Below are 27,364 nucleotides of genomic sequence, written 5' to 3' on the forward strand. Positions count from 1 at the left end.
TTTAATTAAATATTTTTTTAGAAGAGGTTAAGGCGCAGTGGGGGTGCAGAAAGTCCTCTGGTACTCTTACTTAAGCGTTGAAACCTCTCATACACATAGCCGCCATAACCATTACCTCCAATTCCAACTCCATTGGAGGCGGCTAACAAAGCTTTTCGCTCGACCTTGTTCTTCTTCACCAGAAGAATTAAGGAATAACTGAATCGAAAATGGCTGTGGTCATGGAAGGTGCGGCTATGGCTGTTGCCATTAAATTCCCATCCTTCAGAATCATCAGGAGAAGCTCCCGACCTTCTCGAACCTTTCGAAGCTTCTCCGCCTCCGCTTCCGCCTCCGCTTCTGCCTCCGCTTCTGCTCCTCCGTTCGCGAATTCGCTCGGTCACTTCACCCGTCCCGATTTCCCAATTCTCAACCAGGTTTTTCCTTCATTTATGGCGTTGTATCGAATCTCTTGATTTTAGCGTCGTTCTCTTTTGGTATTATTATGTAGAATTTATGTGGTTTCTGCGTACTTTTTGCTTGGTTGCTGAGATATTCTTGGTGAATTATAGTTGTATGTGATTATTTTTGTGGGACGTATAGCGTTTTTCTATTGCTTTGGAACTGGATAATAAACCTTGTGGTTGCAGTTCAATGATGGAGTTTCCATGAACTTTGGAGTTTTGTGTGTTTTTAGTTGTTTTGAACTATTTATTCACTGTTTCTTTTCTGATAGATATGAGCTAAATAGCTAATGTTAGTTCATAGTGTGAAATCTGAGTGCTTGTTGAGTATGGTTTTACCTATATAGTCCATGATATGGAATTTTGGGCCTTGACATGATTTTGCAGGAAGTAAATGGCTCTAAACTTGTCTACTTGGACAACGCTGCTACTTCTCAGAAGCCTACAGCCGTCTTGAGAGCTATACAAACCTATTACGAAGCTTACAATTCGAACGTGCATCGTGGAATTCATTATTTGAGGTACTTCATAATTAGTTGTATTGTTAGAAAGCAAGAGTGATATTGTAAATTCAGGATTGATGTAGATAAATTATTTGAGTGAGAACTATACAATACCACCAACCAAAAGATATGTTTTAAGCCTTGATAGTTCCGAAGGATGAGACTTTTCATTAGTTTCTTATTATATTATTGCCTTCCATTTTTTGTTTTTATGGAAATAGTGCAAAGGCAACAGAAGAGTATGAGTTGGCAAGAAAGAAGATTGCAACTTTTATCAATGCATCAGATTCTAGTGAGATTGTTTTCACACGGAATGCCACTGAAGCTATCAATCTGGTGGCTTACTCGTGGGGCCTCCAAAATTTAAAAGCTGATGATGAGGTTCATTTCTTAATTTCCATGGATTTTATTTCCTTACATCTTTATGAGACTATCGCGACTTCATTTTGCATTATATTCTTGAATGAAGAATGCAATGTTTCTTTGTTGTTTTTGTCATTATGATGATCATCATCTCCCTTTTAATTTCTCTTACTGAAAAGAAACGCAACTTCATTAATCCCAAGGAATTATGAAATAAAAATATGCTAGAAATATTTAGGATAGGGAAATGGAGACAGGGGACTTGTTTGAAAAGGCATAATTTTCTGGTTCTTTTCGGCTTCTACAGATAAGGGACTCCTTTCTCTTTAATATTTTGAATTGGATGGATGTAACAAGATAACATTTAAAGGGGGTTCTGAGAGTACTTTCCTTTGTCTAATCCCTAAGAAATTCTCGCAAAGTCAAGGATTTTAGACCAATTAGCTTGGTATCTAGTTTGTACAAGATATTAGCTAAGGTTTTGGCGAATGGGTTGAAAGAAGTTTTGGGGGAAACAGTTTCGAAAAATCAGAGTGCTTTTATCAAAGGAAGACAGATTTTGGATGGAGTGCTAGTAGCAAATGAAGTGGTGGAGGAATATAGAGCGAGAGGCAAAGAGGGTTTAGTTTTCAAAATAGACTTTGAGAAAGCATATGATCATGTGAGTTGGTTGTTTTTAAAACTACTGATGGAGAAGAAAGGATTTGGTTCTACATGGGTAATTGGTTTATGGGCCGCCTTAGGTCAGCTAATTTTTCGATTTTGATTAATGGAAAACCAAGAGGCAGGTTCGGGGCTTTTAGGGGATTGAGGCAAGGAGATCCTTTATCGCCTTTCTTGTTTACTTTAGTAGCGGATGGATTGAGTAGATTGGTAGACAAGGCTTGTGGAAATGGGGGGGGAAAAGGGTTTATCGGAAGAGAGAAAATATATATCTCAAGTGGATTGAGTAGATTGAGTGTTCGAGAGAGAATTTTAGGAATACTCTTGTGCTTTAAAATTTTCTCTCTCGAAGCTCAGGGCTGAACATTAATTTGGGGAAGAGTATTTTGAATGGTATTAATGTGGAGGATGGAGTTATTGTTGACTTGGCTCGGGAGGTGGGGAGTTGGCTGTTGAAGTATTTAGGCCTTCCAAAAGAGTTAGAGAATCGGATGTGGAGGTTTCTGTGGGATTATCAGGAGAATGGGAGCGTAGACAATTTGGTGTCTTGGCAAACTGTTTCGTTGAGCAAAAAAGAAGACAGGCTTGAATAGGTGATTTGTCAAAAAAGAATCAAGCTTTATTAGGGAAATGGGTGTGGAGATTTCCCTTGGAACAAGGTTCATTATGGGCAACTATTATTAGAAGTAAATATGGAGTTCAACGCAATAATTGGGGATTCTAACATTGTCACCAGAGGAACCCATCGGAACCCTTGGAAAAGTATTACACTTGGTTTGGAAAAGAGTGAAATGGAGAGTGGGTAATGGGTCTTCCATTTGTTTTTGGAAAGATCATTGGTGTGGGGATCAGCCTTTGGCAATCTCCTTTCCGAGACTGTATAGATTGATTGTCAATAAAAATGCAAAAATAGTTGAAGTTTCAAATCCTGATGAAGTTTCCAATTTGAATTTGAACTTTGGTTTTAGAAGAAATCTTACTGATACAGAATGTGATCAATTTTTCTGATTTAAGTTCTGTTTTGAATAATGTGTCCTTTTCTCCTTCAATTGCTGATCAGAGGGTGTGGGTGGGTGATTCAAAAGGCTTTTCTTGCAATTCTTGTTTTCATTCCTTGATTCTTAGCAATTCAGTCCCTCCTTTTAATCTATTTCATTTGATTTTGGAAATGTTGTGATCCTTCTAGGGTTAAAGTATTTATGTGGCTGCTTTATCTGAGAAGGGTTAATACTTGTGATTCAGAGAAAAAACCCTCATATTGTTCTTTCTCCTAACTGGTGTGTCCTGTGCAAAAGTAGTAATGAGTCTAGAGATCACTTATTTTTACATTGCAATATGGCTCGATATCTCTGGAGTAAACTATGTGATATCTCTGGAGTAAACTATGCAGGGCCACCGATCTAAGTTTGGCAATGCCTGCTCGTGTTAGTGATTTTTTGGTGAAGTAGTTCGGTTCTGGAAAGGGAAGGAAGGCTCGTGTGATGTGGAAGGCAGCCAAGATTGCGATTTTGTGGGTTCTCTGGCTAGAAAGAAATCAGAGAATTTTTTAGGAGAAAGAAATGTCTGAAGAAGTTTTTGAAAACGAAAAATTTCTGGTTTCATTATGGGCCTCGACAGATCCAGCTTTTAAGGATTTCTTTCTCTCCCTAATCATGATGAACTAGGTCGATGCATTGGGATAGTGGTGCTTAGTGTTATGCTTAGTTTTTATTGTATCTATTTGTGATATTTGCAGTTTTTGTTTTCTTGGTGGACTTCTCGTCCATCTTTGTAAGATTTTATTCTCTTATCTGTTAATAAAATCTTCAGTTTCTTATAAAAAATAAAAAAAGAGGAAGCTTTCTAATATAAGTATTAGTATCCTTTTAGGTATCTATTAGATGAAATTTAGTATTATTCTTTCTTTAATCTTGATGGTTTGGAAAGGTCTGTTTTGATGTTTTTGCTTCAATTTGGCTCTTGATTTTCTGTTGTTATAGAGAAAATTAACTCGTTTGCAATGAAACATTTTTCGCGAAGACCATAGCTTAGAACTATGTGTCTTGGAGATAATTTGGTAAATACCAAAACGTTATTGACTCATTAATGTTGAGAAGCCAAATATGAAAAAAAAGAGTAAAAAATTGTAACATCAAAAGAACTTGTACAGGGTTTTTTTTTTTAAAAATACATTACAAGGCCTTCTTGTAGCATTAAGGTAATTGAAATCTCAGATTTGAAAAGTGGAACAGAGGCATCAGCATATCTCGTTGACTGTTAATGCTGAAAACAAAAACTGCACAGAGAGGTTATGTTTCTTTGTTAAGTTTCAGTTTTGAAAATACATATTTAACTCGAGTCCTACTTTTTAGCCACACAAAAAAAAAAAAAACCCCCATGTAGTTGATTTGCTGCCTGAGGGTGCTCGATGCCTTTGTGAAAGGGCGTCAATATGCGAGAGATTTTTACTATAAAACTCCTGATACCATGTCCAAGAAGGCCAGGCTGTTTTGAGGAGATCATGCTAAATTCATGTGTAAGTCTCTAGGTTTTATTGTGAATGATGTAGGACATACCTATTGGACCTCCAGTCCCTGCAAAACCAGTCCAACAACACACAACCGGAACACACCCACACAACGGAAACCAAAACACCACAGCTAAGTTACTGAAAGGAAACGTCAACCAAAGGAATCGAATTCATTAATCTCGCCGGGAAACCACGAGCTCAGCTCAGTCATACAATAATAGAATAGTATAGTAAAAATATGATAAAATCCCCCCAAATGATCATGCCCCTTAAACCACCCAAAACCATTACAGCCACCCTAATCCCTAGGTCGCTAATACTTATGCCTAACCACCTAGCATCCATGTCAGCAGCCTCCTATTCGATTGCTCCTCACTCTCATGCACTCACTTCCCTTCCCCAACCAAAAACATTGCTCGCACCCCTTTGATAAACCTTGTCGTATTTCCTAGACGACACCCCTCTGTGCCTAACATTACTCCCCTCTTGAAAACTGACCTTGCCCTCAAGGTCAAAATCTAGAAAACGAAGCTTCATCTCCTCAACGTCTTCCCAGGTAGCTTCTTCCAATGGTCACGCATGCCATTTGATGAGTGCCTCCCAAATTTCCTTGGATCCCCTCTTGACCCGCCGTCCGTCGAGCAGTAGCTTCGGAAATAAGGGCTCAGGTTCGAGGTTGGCCCCGGTGATAGCTATAGGCTCGGTAGATAGCGTATAAGGCCCTACCACTTTCTTCAACAACGACACATGGAACACCGGATGCACGCGTGAGCCCTCAGGCAAACGGAGCCTGTAAGCTACCGGCCCCACTCTCTCCAATACCTCAAAAGGGCCAAAGTACCAAGGAGATAATTTCAAGTTGGGACGACGTTCAACAGATAGTTGCCGGTAGGGATGTAACTTCAACCACGCCGCCTCCCCTACTTGGAATTGCCTCTCTTGTCGCTTGCCATCGACATAACGCTTCAACCGCTGCTGAGCATGCGTCAAGTTCAACCTCAACCTCTTCAGCTGTTCGCCCCTCTCCATCAATTGCATCTCCACGGAAACCGATTGGAGTCCTCCCTTCGTGATAACGAACCAGAGTAGGGGGGCTGCGCCCATACAAGACCTGAAATGGGGTAGTCTGAACGGCACCTTGGTAGTTGGTGTTGTACCAATACTCCGCCCAACATAACCAACGGCTCCAATATTTGGGCTGGTCACTAACAAAACAGCGCAGATAAGTCTCCAAGCAACGATTGAGGACCTCTATCTGTCCATCGGTTTGAGGGTGATAGGCCGAGCTCATGCGAAGAGTGGTCTCTTGTAAACGGAATAGCTCCCTCCAGAACCAGCTGGTGACCTTGTCCCGATCACTAACGATACTCCGGGGTGTACCATGTAGGCGGACCACCTCCTGACAAAACACCTCCGTTACTGTCTGTGTTGTATAAGGATGTTTCAACGCAATGAAGTGGGCGAACTTGGTAAGCCGGTCCACCACAACAAAAATCACCTCAAAACCACAGGACTTGGGTAAAGCCCTCAATGAAATCCATGGAAATATCCTCCCACACATCTTCCGGTATGGGCGGCGGCTGTAATAACCCGGCGGGGCTAGAGGATTCCACTTTCTTGCGCTGACACACCGCGCATTCCCCTACAAACCTCTGTACATCCTTAGCAATACCAGGCTAATAGACGTTGGTTCCAATGCGGCGGAAAGTGCGTAAAATCCCTGAATGGCCCCCAGTTGCGGTAGAATGGAACTCCTCGAGCAGCCGCTGCCGAAGTGAAGGGTTAGGTGGTATAGCGATTCTACCCCTATACAGCAGAACTCCATTGAGAAGAGTGTACCCCTTCTCGGCCTCTCTCCCTGAAGCTAATCGGTCCCGAATTCCCCGCAAATGCTCATCCTTGAGTATTCCCTCCTCAATAGAAGACAAATCCAGAAAACTAGGTCCTGAGATGGCCAACAAATAATCACCACGCAACCAACCTCCTCGTCGGGAAAGAGCATCTACCACCGTATTCTCTTTTCTTGACCTGTACGCGATCTCAAATTCATAGCCAAGTAGCTTTACCAACCACTTCTGTTGTCCTGGCGTAGCAACGCATTGATCCAGGAGATACCGCAACGACTTTTGGTCCGTCATGACAATGAACTTCCTACCCAAAAAGTACGGCCTCCACTTTTGCACGGCGAGCACTAAGGCCATGAGCTCACGCTCTTACACTGATTTGGACATGGACCGTGGGGAAAGCCCTTTGCTAAAGTAGGCTATTGGTCTCCCCTCTTGCGTCATAACAGCACCGATCCCCTCACCAGACGCATCAGCCTCAACTACGAAAGGCTTATGGAAATCCGGAAGTGCCAGAACTGGGGTTTCGGTCATGTGCCTTTTCAATTCCCGGAATGCCCCCTCAGCTGCTTCGGTCCACTGGAACTCCCCCTTCTTGAGTAACTCTGCCAACGGGCGGGCCACTGTGCCATAATTGCGCACAAAGCGCCTGTAATACCCCGTCAACCCTAAGAAACCTCTCACCCCTTTTGCCGATTTAGGAGTCGGCCAATCCAACATACTCTGATTTTTATCTAGCTCAGCGGCAACCCCCTGCGCACTGATGCGGTGTCCCAAATACTCCACTGCATCTCTGAAAAACATGCATTTCTTGACATTTAGCACAAACTGATTCTCCTGTAGGATCCCCAATACGGTACGCAGGTGCTCGTAATGCTCCGCCGCATCCTTGCTGTACACCAAGATGTCATCAAGGAAAACCAACACGAACCTGCATAAAAGAGGGCGGAACAAGTCAGTCATGATCGACTGAAAGGTCACCGGCGCGTTGGTGTGTCCTGAATGCGGTCTTTTCTATATCCTCTAGTCGCATACGAATTTGGTGGTACCCGCTCGTGAGGTCGAGTTTGGAGAAGCACGAAGCTCCATGCAACTCATCTAGCAGCTCCTCAATGACGGGTGGAAACTTATCTGGCACCGTGAGTTTATTCAACTCCCTATAATCCAAGCAAAAGTGCCAACTGCCGTCTTTTTTGAGCACCAGCAGAACGGGACTTGAATAAGGACTCTGGCTTGGGCGTATGAAGCCCGAAGCGGCCATTTCTGAAACCAACCGTTCAATCTCATTTTTCTGTGCATGTGGGTAGCGGTAGGGCCGAATGTTAGGGGGCTTGGCCATCGGAATGAGGGTAATGGTATGGTCCCCTTTTCTAGCCGGAGGTAGGCCAAGGTGCTCACTAAATACGTCTGTAAACTCCTACAAGTCCACCAAGTACCCTCTAACGCCTGTCACCATCTCACCTTCCGAAATGTCAACTTTTCGTTGCCATTCCACCATATACCCCTGTTTCACCAATTTGGTCAGCTTCTTTACCGAGGCTTGGCAACGGGATAACTTAGGAACCCCCTTCAAAATGTGTTTCTCCCCATTCTTTTCAATTTCCATCCAAAATTGGGCATAGTTGGCTCTGTATGAGCCCAATGTTTTCAACCATCCAGCCCCTAAAACCACATCAACTCCGGGTATATCAAAGGGAAATAAATCTACAACAAATGCCACTCCCTGTAAGATTAATTTAACCCCACAACAAACCCGGTTTATGGTTACACAAAATCCGTCCCCAACACGGATGCCATAATCTAGAATTTCCTCCAACCCCAAATTCAATTTTTTTACTAGAGCCCAACTTATGAAAGATGAGTTAGCACCGCTATCGATCAAGACACTTACCCAGTCCTCCTTAATCTGTCCAAAAAGCTTCAGCGTCTCCCCACTGTTAACACCGGCTAGAGAATGCAGAGTAACGTCGGGTTGTAATGCCATCAACTCATCTTCGGTATCATACTCCTCTTCTGCCGGATCTGGCGGTGTCTGGTCTTCATTGAGGACAGCTCCCTCCGTTTCGGCCTACATAACTTTCAGTTGACCCGTCTGACAACGATGACCATGGTCCCATTTTTCCCCACAACGGGAAGCACTGCCCTTCTTCCTGCCAACGTTGCCTCTCCGCCTGTGAGACTCCCTGTTGAACGGGGTCCAGCGGACGCCCCTGATTTGTCCCTCCCCTAGGAGTAGGTAAAATAGGTGCGATGTGTGTGGGGTGTTGTGACCCCAAACGACTCGTCGCGTTGAAGGACCCTGTCCAAAACAACGGTGCATTTGCCGCATCTTATCTTCCAACTAGGGGCTAAGTTGTAAGGCTTCATGCACATTCCGTGGGCCAAACATGCGCACATCAACCTGGATTGCTGGACTGAGCCCGTTCAAAAACGCAGCTAACGTAGCCCGACAGGTCCACCCTCGCGCTCGGGCCGATAGTTGCTAGAATCGCTCGCCATAGTCCGCCACAGTTCCTAACTGTCTCAACCCAATCAATTGCTCTTCCACTGTTCTGAACTCAGCCGGCCTAAACCTTAAACCCATGGACTCTCTAAGCTCTTCCCAAGACAGGTTTGGGTCCTCTCCCAAGGCCCACTCATAGTAATCCCATGCCTGGCCCATGAGATAATCAGCCACCACTTCGACCTGCTCCTCCAGTTGAACACCATGAACCCGAAAAAATCAGTCTGCTCTTATGACCCATGGATCCCAACCATCCTCGTTGAAGACACCCAGTTCCATGCAGAGAGGATTGCGGCCCTGCCTCCTGAAGCAGAATATAATTGGAATTTTCTGATGATTCATTAGAAACAATTAGATACATTTATATACACAAGGATCTGTTGAGATTGATCCTGATTTCTAGGAGCTAAAAATCAGATACTAACAGAAAATCACTTCCAGCTATATACAATAGAATAATATCTTCTAGTAACTATAGATCCACAAAATCGGGAAACTAAATAATGCCCTATACGGCTAGTTTGAATTCCTACACTCCCCCTCAAACTAGATGGTATATACTCATTAAACCAAGTTTAGAACTTAGCTCAATAAAGTTTGGACAAAAGAGTGCCTTTGTGAGGATGTCCGCTGCTTGATGTCTAGATGGTACATGTTTTAGTGATACAACATTGCTCTCTATCTTCTCGCTGATGAAATGTCTGTCGATCTCAACATGCTTCGTTCTATCATGATGGATAGGATTTCTGGCAATAGCTATAGCTGATTGGTTGTCGCACATCATATCTATAGGCCCTGAAATGCCACCTTTAAGTTCATCTAGCAGCCGTTTTAACCAGATTCCTTCACAAATACCTTGAGCCAAGGCTCGAAATTCTGCCTCAGCACTACTGCGTGCTACCACCTGCTGTTTCTTACTTCGCCATGTCACCAGATTTCCCCATACATAGGAGCAATACCCTGAGGTTGATTTTCGGTCAATGGGGGATCCAGCCCAATCTGCATCCGTGTAAACCTCTAGAGAGTGATTAAGGGTCTTTTTGAACATGAGTCCCTTTCCGAGATCCCTTTTGAGGTATCTAAGAATCCGGTCCACTGCCTCCATGTGTGTGACCGAGGGATTGCTTAGGAACTGACTAACACGGCTCACTGCAAAGCTTATATCTGGACGTGTATGAGTCAAGTAGATCAGCTTGCCGACTAGGCGTTGATATTGTCCTTTATCTACCGCCATCTCTTCAGTTAGAAGCATCAACTTCGTGTTAGGATCCATCGGAGTGTCCACCGGCCTACACCCACTCATCCCGGTTTCCTTTAAGAGGTCCAATACATACTTTCGTTGGGAAACTGAAATTCCAGCCTTTGACCTAGCCACTTCCATTCCCAAAAAATACCTTAGATGACCCAAGTCCTTGATTTCAAACTCTTTGGACAACAGAAGCTTAAGTCTCCTTATTTCCTCTTCATGATCTCCAGTTAGAACTATATCATCCACATACACTATTAGCACAGTAATCTTACCATTGGTGAAGTGTTTGAAGAATAGAGTGTGATCGGCTTGTGACTGTAAGTAGCCATCTTGTTTTAGTACCCTCGCGAATTTGTCGAACCATGCTCGAGGTGATTGCTTGAGCCCGTATAGTGACTTTCGTAGCCTACAAACTCTGCCTCGCATATGATCGGTTTCGTTCTTCGACTAAGTCACCATTCAAAAAGGCATTCTTCACATCAAGTTGGATTAAGGGCCAATCTTGGTTCACGGCAATGGATAACAAAACTCGCACTGTATTGAGTTTGGCTACAGGCGCAAATGTCTCTTGATAGTCAATTCCGTATGATTGAGTGTAGCCCTTGGCTACCAAACGGGCTTTGAATCGTTCAATGCTTCCATCAGCTTTTTGTTTCACTGAGAAAATCCCCTCGCACCCAACTGTTCGCTTCCCCGGTGGTAGAGTTGTTAGGGTCCATGTGCCGTTTTTTTCAAGAGCTTGAAATTCTTCTAGAGTGGCTGCTCTTCATTCTGGAACCTTTAATGCATCATGAACTGTTCTGGGAATCTGGATGTTGTCTAGAGTAGTCACAAATGCCCTGAATCTCTGGGACAGTTTGGAGTATGTCATATAGTTGCGGATGGGATGTTGTGTACATGAGCGAACTCCCTTTCTCTGAGGAATCGGTAGGTCTGAGTCTGGGTCATATCCTGTCACTTTCTCAACACTATATTCTGTGTTAGATTCAGCCTTACCCTGCGTTATTTCTGGATTTCTTGAGCTTGGATTGGACGGCTGGCTTTGCTGATTTTGAACATGCTGTTGAAGTTGTTGTCTCCTAGTACAGACTCTTATTGCCTCATTAGGAAGAAGGAGATGCTTTGGGTACATTACTGACTCATGGGACTCATGGGATGGTGGCTCAACAGTGTTTGGAGGGCTCGGTGAAGTCTGTGGAGTAGAAGATGATGGAGGTTGCGGGTTAGGTAAAGTAGGGGCAGAATTGCATGGAGTTGGACTTGTTACCGGGTTAATGAGAGAAGTCCAGTCCCAATTTTGTGATTCATGTGTGTTTGTCTCCCCCTGAATTACAGAATTGGGATAGAAAGGCTTATCTTCAAAGAATGTGATATCCATGGTATGATAGACCTTTTTGGTGATAGGTGAAAAACATTTATATCCCTTTTTGTTTGGTGAGTATCCAATGAAGATGCATTTGAGTGCTCTTTCATCCAGTTTGCCCCGGCTGTGAGGGTAGATATGAATAAATGTTGTGCATCCGAATATTCTAAGGGGAATTTGAGAGAGTAAATGTGAGTGTGGATAGGAGTCAAGAAAAGTGTTCACTGGAGTTTTGAAATGGAGAATATGTGAGGGCATCCTATTGATGAGATAGGTGGTTGTAAGAACAGCCTCACCCCAGAATTTCTTAGGTACATTAGACTGGAAGAGTAATGAACGAGCAACTTCAAGCACATGACGATTTTTGCGTTCTGCCACACCATTCTGTTGGGGTGTGTCCACACATGAGCTTTGATGAACAATGCCATATGATTGGAGATAAGGACTAAGAACGGAGTTGAAAAAGTCACGGGCATTGTCAGTTTTGAGGACTTGAATGGTGGCCTGAAATTGAGTGTGAATCATGACATGAAAATTTTTGAAGATTTGGCTGGTTTCAGATTTATCTTTCATGAGGAAAGTCCAGCTTAACCGGGTATGATCATCAAATAGGAACCACCGAGCTCCATAAATATTGGGAATTCTGGTCGGTCCCCAGATATCCCCATGGATAAGTGAAAATGGGTGAGTTGGTGTGTGGTCGTGGGATATATGTACTTCGGGTGTGCTTTGATAGTTGGCAAACATCACATTGAAATAACTTGGCATCTTAATTAATGAACAATGATGGAAATAGGCGTTTCAAATACAAGAAATTTGGATGACCTAGACGGTAGTGCCACAACATTATTGCACTGTTTTTATTGGACTGACTTGTTGACTCATGACTCTGAATGGCCAACACTGAGGTTTGACCCTATTCTTATTATGACTCTGATCTGGGGCAGAAGAGGTGTCTACTTTGAGGAGATATACGCCTGCACAAAGTTCAGCATTGCCAATCGTCTTCTCCGAACCCAAGTCCTAAAAAACACAAGATTTGGCAAAAAATTTAGTCTCACAGTTAAGATCACAGTTTAGTTTGCTGACAGAGAGTAGGTTATAATCAAGGTCAGGTACAAATAACACTGAATGTAGAGTAATATTGCTCGAGAGATATATGGTTCCCATTCCACCAACTCTCGAGCGTGAACCATTGGCAATACGCACTGTCCCAGACATGGAGTATAAGTTGAGAAAAGTGATCTCTCACCTGTCATGTGATCTGATGCGCCTGAATCTACTATCCAAGAGGTTGAGGGTGACTGGGCAACATGAAGGGCCTGATTTCCACTGTTGTTCACAGACCCGCTCCCTGCGCCTGTTGCCACTGAGCCGGCTGACAGACCCGCTCCCTGCGCATCAGGTGCTGAAGAAGTTCTAGTTGGTCCTTTGTGAAGGAGACTTGGTTCTGGGTTTTAGTTCCTTCTATTGAGACTATATATCCCCGACTCTCACGGTCACCAGTAGCCCTATTTGGCTTCCAATCTGGTGGCTTTCCATGTAACTTCCAGCAGGTTTTTTTGACATGGCCAGTCTTCTTACAATGGTCGCACCAGGGACGTCCCCTTCGTGGCCGATTGTCGCCAGGAGTCTGAGAGGTTCCGTGAGCAGCCCAGGCGGCTGGTTCAACCGTGGACGGGTGGTCTCTGGCAGCGGCAAGGGCTGAGCCATCAGTGGAAATGGGTGTGTTTGAATGTCCCATCATGACTCGTTTGCGGCTTTCCTCTCGACGTACCTTGAAAAAGGCTTCCCGGAGACTGGGCAAGGGCTTGGTTCCGAGTATTTGACCTCGCACCTCATCAAGAGACTTATCAAGACCCATCAGGAATTTGAAGATGCGTTTGGTCTCTACTATTCTCTTGAAACAGGTGCGGTCATCAGGGCACTTCCATTCATGAGATTCAAATAGGTCCAATTGTTGCCAATACCTCGTCAGAGTGGTGAAGAAAATGGTGACTGTATTCTCTCCTTGTCGCAGGTCATGTAGGATACTCTCCACGTGAAAGAGTTCTGCAGTGTTTTCACTGCTGGAGAATGTATCACGAGCTGCGTCCCATATTTCTTGGGCTGAAGTGTAAAGGAGGAAGTTTTCTCCTATTTTAGTAGTCATTGAACTAATTAACCAAGACATAACTAGGTTGTTTTCTGCCCTCCAAGTTTTGAATTTAGAGTCACTAGAATCTGGTTGGACAGCCACACCTGTAAGATAATCATCACGTCCTCGTCCACTGATAAACATCATCATGGAGTGAGACCATTGGAGATAGTTGTGGCCATTGAGTTTGTGGTTGATGATAGGGGTCATACTGTTTTCGGGAGTGATATGAGGATTGATAGGAGTATTGAGAGATGAAGTGGTAGATGAAGATGAGTCCCTGGAAGTCTGCTTAGAGTCTGCCATGGTGGACGAGATTTCTGAGAGAGTAAGAGAGTAGGGGCTCAATTTTCACAGAGGTGAAAAATATGGGAATAGAGGAAGGTCTAGGGCCGGCGGTCAGAGAGATGAACTAGAGCTAGGGCCGGCGGCCAGAGAGATGGAAACTAGGGTTCAGAAACCTGTGGCTCTGATACCATGAAGCATAATATAATTGGAATTTTCTGATGATTCATTAGAAACAATTAGGAACATATATATACACAAGGATCCGTTGAGATTGATCCTGATTTCTAGGAGCTAAAAATCAGATACTAACAGAAAATCACTTCCAGCTATATACAATAGAATAATATCTTCTAGTAACTATAGATCCACAAAATTAGGAAACTAACTAATGCCCTATACGGCTAGTTTGAATTCCTACATCTCTGGTAGCCTAGTGGACTAAGGTCACCACGCGGCCATGGCGGGCTTAACTCCCCCCTCCGTCTTCACTCATGCTCGAAGTTCCGCTGCTCAATCTCTCTCCAGGCGGTGTCTCGATTTCCCGCGACATTTTGGGTCCGTTCATCTTCCTCCAATTCCGGCCTTCGATGGCGGATTCCATCCGCTCGTCCATGGTAGTGAGGACGACCATTGTCAGCAGCATCTCCGATTCTTTGCCTCCGGAGCTTTCCATCACGGGGGTCTTCCCCTTCGCCATGGCAGAGTTCTCCACTTCCGCCTCTCTCACCTTCATCTGTTGAGAACTCACCATTTTCGCCACCAGCTGAGGAAGATTTTTGAGCATCTCTTCCATCCGCAGTAACCCAGCAAACCGTTCATTCATCTCGGTTACACTGGTAAGCTTCCCATTCAGTTCTTCCAATTTTTTCTCTACCTCCTCCATTCGATCTGCTCGAGTTGTAGCTTTCGCCATTAACGCCCTCCCAAGACCAACGCTCTGATACCAAACTGTTGGACCTCCAGTACCTTGCAAAACCAGTCCAACAACACACAACCGGAACACACCCACACAACGGAAACCAAAACACCACAACTAAGTTACTGAAAGGAAACCTCAACCAAAGGAATCAAATTCATTAATCTCGCCGGGAAACCACGAGCTCAACTCGGTCATACAGCAATAGAATAGTCTAGTAAAAATATGATAAAATCCCCCCTAAACAATCATGCCCCTTAAACCCACCCAAAACCGTTACAGCCACCCTAATCCCTAGGTCGCTAATACCTAAGCCTAACCACCTAGCATCCACGTTAGCAGCCTCCTATTTGACCGCTCCCCACTCATGCACTCATGTCCCTTCCCCAACCAAAAACATGTCTCGCACCCCTTTGATAAACCTTGTCGTATTTCCTAGACGACACCCCTTTGTGCCTAACAATATCCCAGTGGGATCCACAACCGACATATACATAAGTTCTAGTAACCTAGGAAGCCCACCTGCATGTTGCTTGCTTCATAAAGGATCAGTGGCTTATTCTCTAATCCATCATGGGTGTAACCTCACCTATTCATGGATTTGATAGAGCTAGATGGATTTTCTTTCTTGTTAAAGTTATGGCCATTGATTAAGAGACATCAGATAATACTGAGCTAACTAACAGTTTGGAACTTCCACGTGAGTTCTTCGGGCATTAAATTTTGAAATCAAGCTTGATGGTTTTTGTACAGATGCAAGACCTAGTGGATCTGTAGGGTGTCCATAGTTGTTTCACAAAGAAGCCACGGAAAGTGACTTGTCATTTTTTGTTTGTTTGTTTTTTTTTTTTTTTTTGCTGGCATTTACTGTCACGTCAGCTAGATTGTGAGTGCACTCTCTTATCAACTTTAATTTTAAAGCATCTTCATGCCTGTGATGCATTTGCTCGGCCTATTTATGAAGGTTTTAGGACCTAATCTTATAGTTGTATTGAAAAGACATATGCTCTTAGTTTGAGTTAATGATTAAGAGATATGCAGTGTAGCTGAGCTTGGTTGATTTGTTCTTTTGTGATGACACACACTTGCACACATACCACTAAGTTCCCCTCTGGCTAGGTGTAATATTTTGTTCTTCGTTTTGATAAATTTCTTTCACCTCCTCTGTGAGGTTTCTTCAAAAAGACAAAAAAGAAAAAAAGAACAGAGAAAAAAAGATGATGAAATGTATATTCTATGGTTTAGCATTCTTTGACGGGTTAGGCTTCCTAAGTTGCCCCTGGGCTTGGTGTAATATTTGTTTTCCTTTTAATAAATTTATTGCGGACTGCAAGTAGTTGTGTTATTCCTCTATTATGTTCTGCGAGTTGTCTTTCCCGTTGAGGTTGGAAAAACATATTCATTAAATGCACTCTGTTTCAAAGCAGCAAACATGTACATGCGCTTTTTCACCACAATGTTTTATAATTTTTTCAGGGTTTCACATGGGATGAACTTTAGCATCATTTAGCAATCTGCATATCCTACTTTACATATACGTAATATTCCTATTTTGCAGATTGTACTTACAATAGCTGAACATCACAGTGCTATTGTTCCTTGGCAATTTGTAGCCCAAAAGACTGGTGCTGTTCTGAAATTTGTGAGCTTAAATCAAGATGAGGTTCCAGATATAGACATGTTGAAAAAATTGTTGTCGACGAGAACAAAACTTGTAGTAGTTCATCATGTCTCAAATGTGTTGGGTATGTCTCTCCCTTTCCTTTTGTGTGTGTTATATACTCCATTCCGCTGTCTCTTTACAGGACTCAAAAATTTGGCTTCTATACGTGTCTCGTATATGTTTCTGCATGTCTGATATGATATCAATTTATATGATTATGCTTTTAGAAGTTTTGCGCATTAAACTAAATGGCCATATTTACATATATATATATATATATATATATATTTCTCTTTTTTTAGCATCCGTTCTTCCTGTTGAAGACATTGTGATTTGGGCGCATGATGTTGGAGCCAAAGTATTAGTCGATGCTTGTCAGAGTGTTCCTCACATGGCGGTTGATGTTCAGAACCTTGATGCTGATTTTCTTGTTGCATCTTCTCATAAGGTTAGGATACTGCTTTATTCTTTTTGAAATTTTAGGCTTGTGGGCTAGTTATCAAGTTAAGGAAATGCTTCAGATGTGTGGGCCTACAGGCGTCGGATTCCTATATGGAAAGAGCGATATCTTGTCTTCCATGCCTCCATTCTTAGGTAACTTAACGTCCTTTTGAAGTTGACTTTGTGCGTTCCGAATTTAATTTCTCTTTGCAAAAGTTCTTTCACATCTATAATACTGGGTTGGAGTTGTGGTATTTGCGATTTATTACAGTACTAATGATTTCACATCTTTTAGGTGGTGGTGAGATGATCTCTGATGTATTTCTAGATCATTCCACTTACGCAGAACCACCATCCAGGTCGGTGGAACTTGTTTAGAATTTTACTGTCTGGTGCATGTGTATTCATCAACCTTTTACTAAATCAGATTTGAAGCTGGAACACCAGCAATCGGAGAAGCAGTAGGATTAGGAGCAGCAATTGATTATTTGTCAGCAATCAGTATGCAAAGGATACATGATTATGAGGTTAGTTAAAACGTTTCTATGCTTTTTTTCCCCCTCCAGTTTCTCTTCTGCTAGAGAAGGCTGACACTAGCCTCATTACCTTTAGAAGCTAGGAAATGGGACATCCAATGCATCTCTCCACGTCACTTTTTTTTTTTTTTTGGGTGGATTTTTATTTTAGTTTATTGTTTTTACAGGTAGACCTGGCAAACTATCTATACGAAAGCCTTCGATCAGTTCCTAATGTTCGCATATATGGGCCAGTACCTTCAGAAAATGTCCGTCGTGCTGCACTTTGTTCATTCAATATTGAGAGCATTCACCCAACGGACATTGCTACTTTTCTTGATCAACAGGTAACCAACAAGATTTATAAGTCTGGTAATTCTTAAGAAAAGATTTGAGAACACATACTCTTAATTGTTGCGAAAGGGATCTCAAATGACCACTAACATACGCGTAAATTCAGCATGGTGTGGCTATCAGATCTGGTCACCACTGTGCTCAACCCCTTCATCGCAGTTTAGGAATCAGTGCGAGTGCCCGTGTAAGTCTTTACTTGTACAATACCAAAGAGGATGTCGACTACTTCATTCACGCCCTAAATGATACTGTCAACTTCTTCAACTCTTTCAAGTAGAGCCAACAATATCTCTACCCAATCTTTTGTACATTTATACCAATCTGTTTGCTTATATTATACTGAACCAGATAAAGTTTGTAGCATTATTATTTCAAGCCTTACTTGGGAAGGAGCTAATCTTCTCACCTTCTTTCAATAATTTATCTTTATTTTAATTGAATACCGTAAGATTATTGCTTTGAATCTGCGTCCAAAGTCCAAACAATGTATACAAGAGGTTTAATTTATTTTTATTTTTATTTTTTTTGTTAAAATGTTATCTGATGATTAGTAAAACTTTTCCAAGGGGACGTTCTTTTGTTGAAAAGCATGTTGTGATGTTTTGTATCTTACAGATTTATGTCATAACTCCTTGAGCTATACACAGTAAATCTAAGATTTACCGAGTGTATTTTTGAAATTTTAGTTGGTTGTAAATCCAGCTGTACATCAGATTGGCCTATTTATTAACTTCTCTTAAATATTGACATATTAATTTTAATTCCTCTCAAATTTGGACCTCACATCTGGACCTATTTCCCTCAATCTTCCTTAGAAAAAGTCCTTTTTTTATTTCAATTTTCTGTTTTTTCCTTTTCTTACCGTGTAAAAGTTACCATTCTCTATTTTGAGCTTCTCAAAGTGCTCTATGCCTATATCTTTAATTTGTCAATTTCGTGGTAAATTCTCAGACTTGGTCCGTCATAAAATTGAGATTCTTTCGGATGGAATCCCAATAAGTGCTCTATCGGTGGAGTGTTGTTTTTTTACTGTTAGATTACTTTTTCAACGGTAAGATCTATAATAAGAGTAATTTTGTGTGTCGCGCTATAAATTTTTAATACGAGGTTGTACAAATTTGACTGTTAAAAACTTAATCTAACAGTTAAAAAAATAGTATTTCACTGGTGGAGCACTTTTTGAGGTTCCACCATAAAGAATCCCTAAAATTTTTGTGAGAATTTTCTACTAAATTTTGATGCTACATAGCATTGTAGGGTCAAACACCTTTTTTCATTATTTCCGAGTTTATTGCTTGAAATTTGGATCCCTCAATTTATATCGATAGATATATATACATATATATATATAGGGTGTTGCCAAATTCATCGATCTTAAGACATTCAAGAATATCCTTCCAATGGCTTTCTTCTGAATGACAATTGCACTCTTGGGGAAGAGGTTTTTGTCATAAAAAATACATTCAAAGGAGAGCGTTTGACTGTGCTGGATGATGAACCTGAATTTAATTGCAAGTATACATGGAAGTTTGACGATGTTTCTTCCTCGAAAAAGGATGATAAATGGCTGGCGTCCAATTTTTTCACCTGTGGAGACTACCGTTGGCACGTACAAAAATTACAGAGATCTACTGTCTAATTTTGGTATTTTAAATTGTCTAACAAAGTATATGATACGTAATAATCTCAAACACTAAAACGTGTAAAAGTAAGATAGGTATTTCATGTTTTTTATTTTAAATAACGTGTCCTAATATAGTTCGTTTGACACTATTTATGACGTTAAAAATTGTACGTATGATCTGTTGAACGATGCTTGCTACATAGAAGAAGAGGTTAGCGTGCGCGTTATTGGTTTTCATTAATACGTCAGAAGTTTTCAAATTTAAAGTACGCACCGTGCCCGAGGGTGGTCTGAATTGAAGAACTAGTTGGAGGCAACTCTAGAGCACGTGTGCGTGTTCATTTCGTTGAATTTATTAGGAACACAAGTGTAAGAAGTAGTACAATTTTTAAGTAGACGTTTGGTTCATAGATTATAATCATAAGATTAGAATTATTTTTTATTTATGTGTATTTTTTGTGAGAGAAAATACTGTAGCGAACCATGAACCATAATTCGAATCGGAGTGCGAATCCTCAAACCAAACAACCCAAGAGTTTATTAGATATTTTCACTTAAAATTAATCATCATAAAGTAATTTTCACTTAAAATTGCACTTGTTTCTAATAATTTCTGTAAATTTTAGTCAATAAGAAAATTTTATTAGTTAATATTAAATTCAATGTCTTTAGAGCAAGTAAAGCTTTTGATAAAAATTAACAAAAAGGTAAAAGGTAAAATAACTTAAAATGTTAAATATTTGTGGCTATAAAAAGGAATTAAATATCTGTGGCTGTAAAAAAAAACTACAAAAAGATATGTTTAATTAGAGACGTGATTGAAAAAAAATTATTTGAATAGGAAAAATCATAGAAAATAGTTTTTTAACGATGTACCAAGAAAAAAATAGACAAGCTAACCAAAATGTATATTATAGTTAAATATAGAGAGAAAAAGAAATTCAGTTGGGGAAATTAGGAAAAACAATACCAGATAATGATATGTGTTTGAAACGGTAAAAAGAAAAGGGAACATTAGTAGATGGTCAAACTTATCCATCCCTATTAAATTTATAGCCAAATGTATTTTTCAAGTAAACGACTGAACTTTTTTTTTAATAAAAAAGAAAATGACCATTTTTTTTACACTGGTTGATCACTAATATATACCATTTATTTTCCAATGGTTTATTACTTATAAACTGGTGAATTTTTTATTATTGATTTATTATTAACTAATATTAGTGAAAAAATAATAAACCACTAAATCAATCAGTGATAAACTAGTTTGTTATTAACTTTATCTTGATTTATCATTGATAAAAATCCATTTCTCTAATTTTATAAAACTCTATTAATTTACTAAAAGATAGGTCAAAAAAGGGCCTTTTTTGCACTTATCTCCCAAAAAAAATATGATGTCAAATTTTTTATAAAAAAAAACTATTTCAATAAGGTAAAATTAAAGAAAAATATAATTAAATGGGATAAACTTGGAGAAAATAATAGTTAAAAGATTGAGAAAATATATCTAGTAGAGATATTTAAGACAAATCAATTCAATAAGGACAAATGAATATATATATATATATATATATCTACACACACACGCACGCATACATTAAAAGAAATTGATTTGTTTGAACCAAAACCCTCATTTTGGTTGAAAATGTTAATAGATTTTATCTTTTCTATGCAATTAAATTGTTATTGAGTTTTGCAAGGAAGAACTTAGACCATTTCTATTATAAATACTAATACTAAATATATTTAGAGCATCAATTGTGATACGGTACTATTTTTATTTGTGCGTCAACATATAATGCTACGATTTGCATGAAGCCGCTGGACAATGGCGCAAGAGGAAGGGCTAGACGGCGGCAGAGTTCGTAAGAGAGAAAGAAGGTTTTGTGAGAGTTTTTCGATGAAAGAGAGAGATGGGACCAAATTTAAAGTCCCCGTTCACTTTAGACGATGATTAACAAGAAATTGTCGCATAATGTGCAAATATAGACTATCCACCACGGGACATCAATTTCTATGACGTGTTTTTATTTAGCCAATAGACGATGGTATATGACAAAACCGTCGTCTAACATGCATAGTTAAATCAAATTTTTTTTGTAGTATACAAGTAAAATTATCCAATGATCGTTTGATTTTTAGGTTTCAACATAAATTTAAATTTTTATGTGAGAAAATACTATAATAAAAAAGTTTGAACAGTAATTTAAATTTATAAAATAAACGAGGCTAAGTTATCTCTAAGAAATTGGGATTAGAAAATAAGAATTGCTTCATATGGGGCAAGGATTTTGAAATCATTGTGCATATTCTTAACAAAACTTACAAATTCGTATCCTTAGAAGACAATTGCTATGCCATTTTTGAAAACATACTGTGTAAACATAAATAATTTTGTAAAAAGTATAATACAAATTTTACAGACATTTCTACACGGATTCATAACTAGACTTATCTAGTTATAGGGAAAAAGTATGCTCGATTTTGCAACGGTGAGGCTTCAAAATAATAAAAATTCAACCCAATGTTCTCTGGAAAAAAATTTCAGGCAACCATTTTGCTTTTTTTTTTTTTTTGGTGGGGGTACAATCGGACGACCATTTGTAATCCAAGCCAAATCATCTGCCAATTATAGGCCACAATTTCGACGTGGCCAAATCATCTTCACATAGAACTGATGGGGTACATCAACAACTGTCTCACAAGGACAATAATGACCACAAAAATATTATGTGGGACATACCGTTAACTTTTAACATCTCTTTTTTGGGAGATTTTTTTTTACGCCTATGTATTTTAGATCAGATTTTTTAATTATTAGTTTTATAAATTTATTTATTTTTATGTGATTTTATATAATTTTAACGGATATAAAATTTAATCTATAGTATATTAATATATCAAAAAAAAGTCTCCTTTTTTTTTATCAAACAAACAAACAAAAAAAATCTTTCATTGACTAGAAAAAGAAAATGATTCTTTCAATAACTTTAGCATCTCCCAATGAATATTCTTTCAGTAGCTGGATTCTTCGTCTGAATGGAAAATGTACCAAATCAAGCCATTATTTAACCTTCTTGTCTCGGTGAATGATTAGCTAAAAGTTAATAGGGAGATTTTTGGTAAATTTTAACGCACCGGTAAGTTAGATTTTTATAACAGTTAAATTTAATTATTTTTTAATTTATAAGTGATTTTATATAGATTTAATGAATAAAAAACTTAATATATTAATATGTTAGCATATTAGAAAAGATTTTAAGTTAATATTGGTGCATTTTTCACACAGCTGTAAACCAAAAGAAAAAACTTTAATGCATTTTTTATCTTACTTAGTGCCAATCTGTTGTTGGTTCCGTATTTTTAATGGAATGCAACATAACTAGCCATGATTAGTAGTTCTGTTAAATTCAATCTCCGTATGAAAAAATCCCAAAATTTTGTGATTCTTTTTTCTGCAACCACATTTTCAAGGTTGATCTCGTGGTTTACATATATACTAGTTGAATGACACACGAAAAAAGTAATTTACGTGTTAAGTTTTAATTATTAGAGAGTAATCTGTGTGTTAAGTTTTGATTACCGTGTTATTTCTTTTAATTTATTTAATAATAAACATCTTAGTTAGTTAGAATAACAAAGATTTTATAAGTATTGCCATTAGAATAACAAGAATTATATAAAAGAGAATAGATAGAGACACATCTAGCAAAATAGATTTCAACGAGAACGATCACAAAAAAGAAAAAAAACTATTTAAAAGAAGTATACTAAAAAAGGATTACATTTAGAGAGTGTTTTTAGCAAAATAAAAATTACAAAAAATAAAAGAAAAATTAAGCACGGGCACATATAAAAAAATTATATTAATATGAGTAAAGTAAAGGAAAAAACACATTTTAAAATCACCCAACCGAAATAAATTAGAGAGAATTCATGTATTAAAAATTAATAATTGCAATTATAAAAGGCGTAGAGAAAGGGAAATGCATCTCACAATTAAGTTTTTCAAAATAAAATTTTGAAAATAAAACACATTTAAAAGTATATAAAATCCTAAAAAGGAACTAAAATGGAAAAAAATAAAATTTTAGGGTAAGAAGCAAAATAAAGTTCAAAAAAGAACCAAAATAAAAAAAATAAAAAAGTTTTAAAGCCAAATATAAAAGGAATAAAAATAAAAAAAATAAATTTTAGGGCAAAAAGAAAAAAAAGGAAAAAAGGACTAAAATAGAAAATAAATAAGCTTTGAGCAAAAATAAAAATAAAAATCAAACAAAAAACCACAAAGTACTATATTATTCTCGGACAAAAACCGGTGACGAGCCTGAAATGAATAATAATACTGGTCAGTATGATTATACAAAATAATAATAATAAGGCAATATTAATACTAATAAAAAAATACTGGTCAGTCGTGTTAGGTTTCACTTCCATAAAGAAGTAGCATCATCGTCATAATAATAATGTTAATAATAAAAACTCAAGTGGTCCTACAAGTGACTAATAAATAAAAAATTATAGTCATAGAACATCCCATGACTCATCAGTAATGAGTGAAAACTAGTGTGTCAAGATTAAAGTAACAATAAAAAGTAATTATTATAGCATCCAAATTCAATGAATTTGTAGACCAAATCACTCACATTTCACATTTAGAATGACAATATGAATATGGCTTCATTAATAATAGTACCAGGCTGCTAAAATTTGCACTTTTCTCGCGGCGCAAAACTTTTCCATCTTAAAATGATGGATTTTTTTTTGCATTTTAGAGCTATACTTTTCGCATTTTGATAGACCGGTCTTTTACACCTTTGATTTTAGCAATTTCCCCTTTCGACTTACATAATTTGACAATAATACTCTACTCAATCATTGAGTTTGAAATGTGCTAATTATGTGCTTATTTTATTCTACCCAAAAAAAAAAAAAATATATATATATATATATATATATGCGCGCGCTTATTATAATTGGGGCAATAGTTGGAATTTAAACAAAACATTGACTTCAGCAAGAAAAAGAAAGAACAAATTCTAGGGTTTGACGCTTCATTCAAGATTAAGCACTCCAAATTGAGTAGGAGCTTCTGCTATATATAAGGGGAAAAATTGTCAATTGAGATTTGAATTGAAGTACTTCAATCAAGCAACCAAAAATGATACCTCAGATTAGTGCAGTTCGGGCACGGCGGGCAGGTGTCATTCGCCGCCCGTCCGACCATTTTGGTCGGCATGGGCTCAGGCAGCCCGAAAAAACCTATTCTGGCTACCTGCCGCCGGTGGAGAAGTTGACCTCACCGTCCGCCGGATTTTATTTGAATTTTCCCGCGTAACCCGAATTTGTCTGAATTTTGCCCAAATTTTTTTGACCGTTAGCCCGAATTTTGCTTGTTGCCCGAATATGTCCGAATTTTTTTTACCGTTAGCCCAAATTTTGAACCCAACAGCTCTTTTTGCCCGACCCGACCGCCGCCCGAATTTTCAATCCACAACGGTTATTTTTAAGACCGTTGCCCGAATTTGCCCGAACCCGACCTGAATGTCTGAATTTCACTTAGCCGTTGGAACTGAATTTTTGGGGCAAAAATTTTTTAGATACCCCCCTCCCCCAACCATTTTCCTCACCCAAAAACGCTAATTCTCTCTTAATTTCTCTCAATCTCTCTCAAATCTCTCTTAATCTCTCTTAATCTCGCTTAAATCTCTCTCGATCTCTCTTAATCTCTCTCAAAGCGCTCTCAATCTCTCTTATTTTTCATACTGCCTTTTTCTGATTATGGTGGTGATATTCTCATTGATGCCCAATTCAACATCGAAGAAGGGCAATTTCTTAATGTTTTTCAAACGCAGGAATCGCAAACTATAGAAAGAGTTACTGAGAAAACTGCAAATCCAAGCGCTGGTGAACGTACTAGAGGTCGTAGATGTAATGGTGGTGGCACTGGTGGGCGTGGAGGAGAGGCAAGCGGTAGTGTTAGTGTAAGTGTTGCAAGTTCTAAGAAGAAATGTAAGCGCACCTCAACAGTTTGGAAGCACTTCAACCCATTGATACATATCTTTGAAACAATGAAAACAATTGCAATGTCATGGTTTCCTATAGTCTGTGGCTGTGGCTGGGAGCCAGTATTGAGGTTTGCATTTTTCCTTATCCGAAATATATTAATTCGTTAAAAAAAAAAGAGGGTGGAAATTGGAGGGTGAACGTTTACCCTTTTTTCCCCATATATATATATATATATATATATATATATATATGTATTGTCTCTGGTCAGGCACTTGGAAAGTGTCTGACCGGTACGGCAGGTGTATAATTCTGTATAAATTGTGTATATTTACATGTAAAATCGTGTATATTTACATGTAAAGTCATGTATATTTAACATGAAATACAATAATTCAACCAATATACATATTTTCATGCTATGTGTTCACTAATTGCTATAAAAAATACATGTTTTGAGAATTAATATACATTATCATTTCTTATAACTTTATACACAACTTTATATGTAAATATACACGATTTATACAGACTTACAACTACCGTTTCAATCCGGTAAATAGTAAGTGCCGGACTAGAGACTTTACCTATATTTGTAAACAATGAATTTTTCCTTATTTCCAGTTTTCTTCTTGTTATAACAATGTTAGCGTGGTAGGCATATGAACCAATTCGTTAAACAATTAGGAAAAACTAAAAATGTCATTCAATATGATAAAAAATATTATTTATGTCACATTATTTAAAAATAAACAGTTGTCATTTAATTAATAAGAAGAAAATTAAAGAAGACAATGACATTAAATGATTTAAAATGACATAAATAATAAGTTTTTAAAAAATCATAAAAAACTATATACTTTTCTATAAACTTTTCTAAGCGTGAGCAATTGGAGTCTAATCGTCAGATTTTTAGGTAAAATCGTCATTAAAAAAGCCCCCCTAATATGAAAGTTACGTTTACAACGGTTACTTGTGGGGAATTGTCAAAAACAAAAAGGAAAAAATCTTTCTTTCTACATAACTAAGAATAAATATGTTTTTTTTTAGGAGAAAATCAAAAACACCACTAAAAATGTTAAAATATGATTTATTTCATTTTATTAAAAATAAATAATTATTATTTAATTAATGAAAGAAAAATAAAAGGTGTGATGGTGCTCAATCATTTAAAATGAATAGGTTTACACAAAATCATAAGAAATTACGAACTTTTCTCTTCTTTTTTTGTTAGCTCCAAAACGTTTTGCCTACTTTCTGTCTTCCTTTTTTTTTTTTTCTTTAACTTCTCTTACTTTTCCTCTCTTCTTTATTTTTCTTGTCTACCCTTTTTACATTCTTAATTTTTTATCCTATTATACATTTTTTTGGTAATCGGTCTATTATACATTTATTTTCTTTTTTTTAAATTGGTCCTCATAAATATACTTCTCTTTAATTTTCCATTTAAATAATTTCTTTTCATACACATCCCTACCTATTTTTTTTAAGTCATGTTCCCACCTTTCGTAACTAATTTTTTCATTTCTTTTTAATTTCATTTCTTTTTCGCTCTCTCTCTTTCTTTTTTTGTGTTCCCCTTTTTCATTCTTATCTTTTTTTGTCTTATTATACATTTTTTTTTCTTTTTAATTCTACACATGAGACTCTGATAAATATGTTTTTCATGGTTTCAACTAGTGCTAAAATTTTGGACGGGCCGGCCGCGATAAGCGAAAATTCTGAATTTTTAACCGATGATCGAGCCCGCCCTGCCCGAATTTTTGGGTTACCCGACCCGACCCCGAATGCCTACTTGGATGGGCTTCAGGCAACCTTTGGCTGCCCGTGCTCGATCGGGCTACCTGAGTCCGACCAAATTGCCCAAATTTTTAAATATTTTTTATATTATATATTTATATTATATATATATATATATTATAATTTGAAATTTGAAATGAACACACGAACTATATAAAAAAATTATTTATTTATTAA

At 38.4% G+C, this 27,364-nt stretch overlaps 1 protein-coding gene across 1 annotated transcript; it reads left to right on the forward strand.

Moving 5' to 3' along the window:
* The first annotated feature begins 12 nt into the window (after window positions 1–12).
* Window positions 13–18,255, forward strand: LOC21402700 (cysteine desulfurase 1, chloroplastic). The gene is made up of 10 exons (XM_010107965.2): window positions 13–416; window positions 831–964; window positions 1,168–1,327; window positions 16,340–16,526; window positions 16,747–16,892; window positions 16,966–17,038; window positions 17,181–17,244; window positions 17,313–17,412; window positions 17,589–17,747; window positions 17,861–18,255. The coding sequence occupies exons 1-10, from the start codon at window positions 210–212 to the stop codon at window positions 18,029–18,031; spliced, it is 1,401 nt and encodes a 466-aa protein (XP_010106267.2). The 5' UTR covers window positions 13–209; the 3' UTR covers window positions 18,032–18,255.
* The last annotated feature ends 9,109 nt before the right edge of the window (window positions 18,256–27,364 follow it).

This window comes from Morus notabilis, unplaced genomic scaffold (genome assembly GCF_000414095.1).
Source record: "Morus notabilis unplaced genomic scaffold, ASM41409v2 Scaffold62, whole genome shotgun sequence".
In the NCBI taxonomy this organism is placed as follows: Eukaryota; Viridiplantae; Streptophyta; class Magnoliopsida; order Rosales; family Moraceae; genus Morus; species Morus notabilis.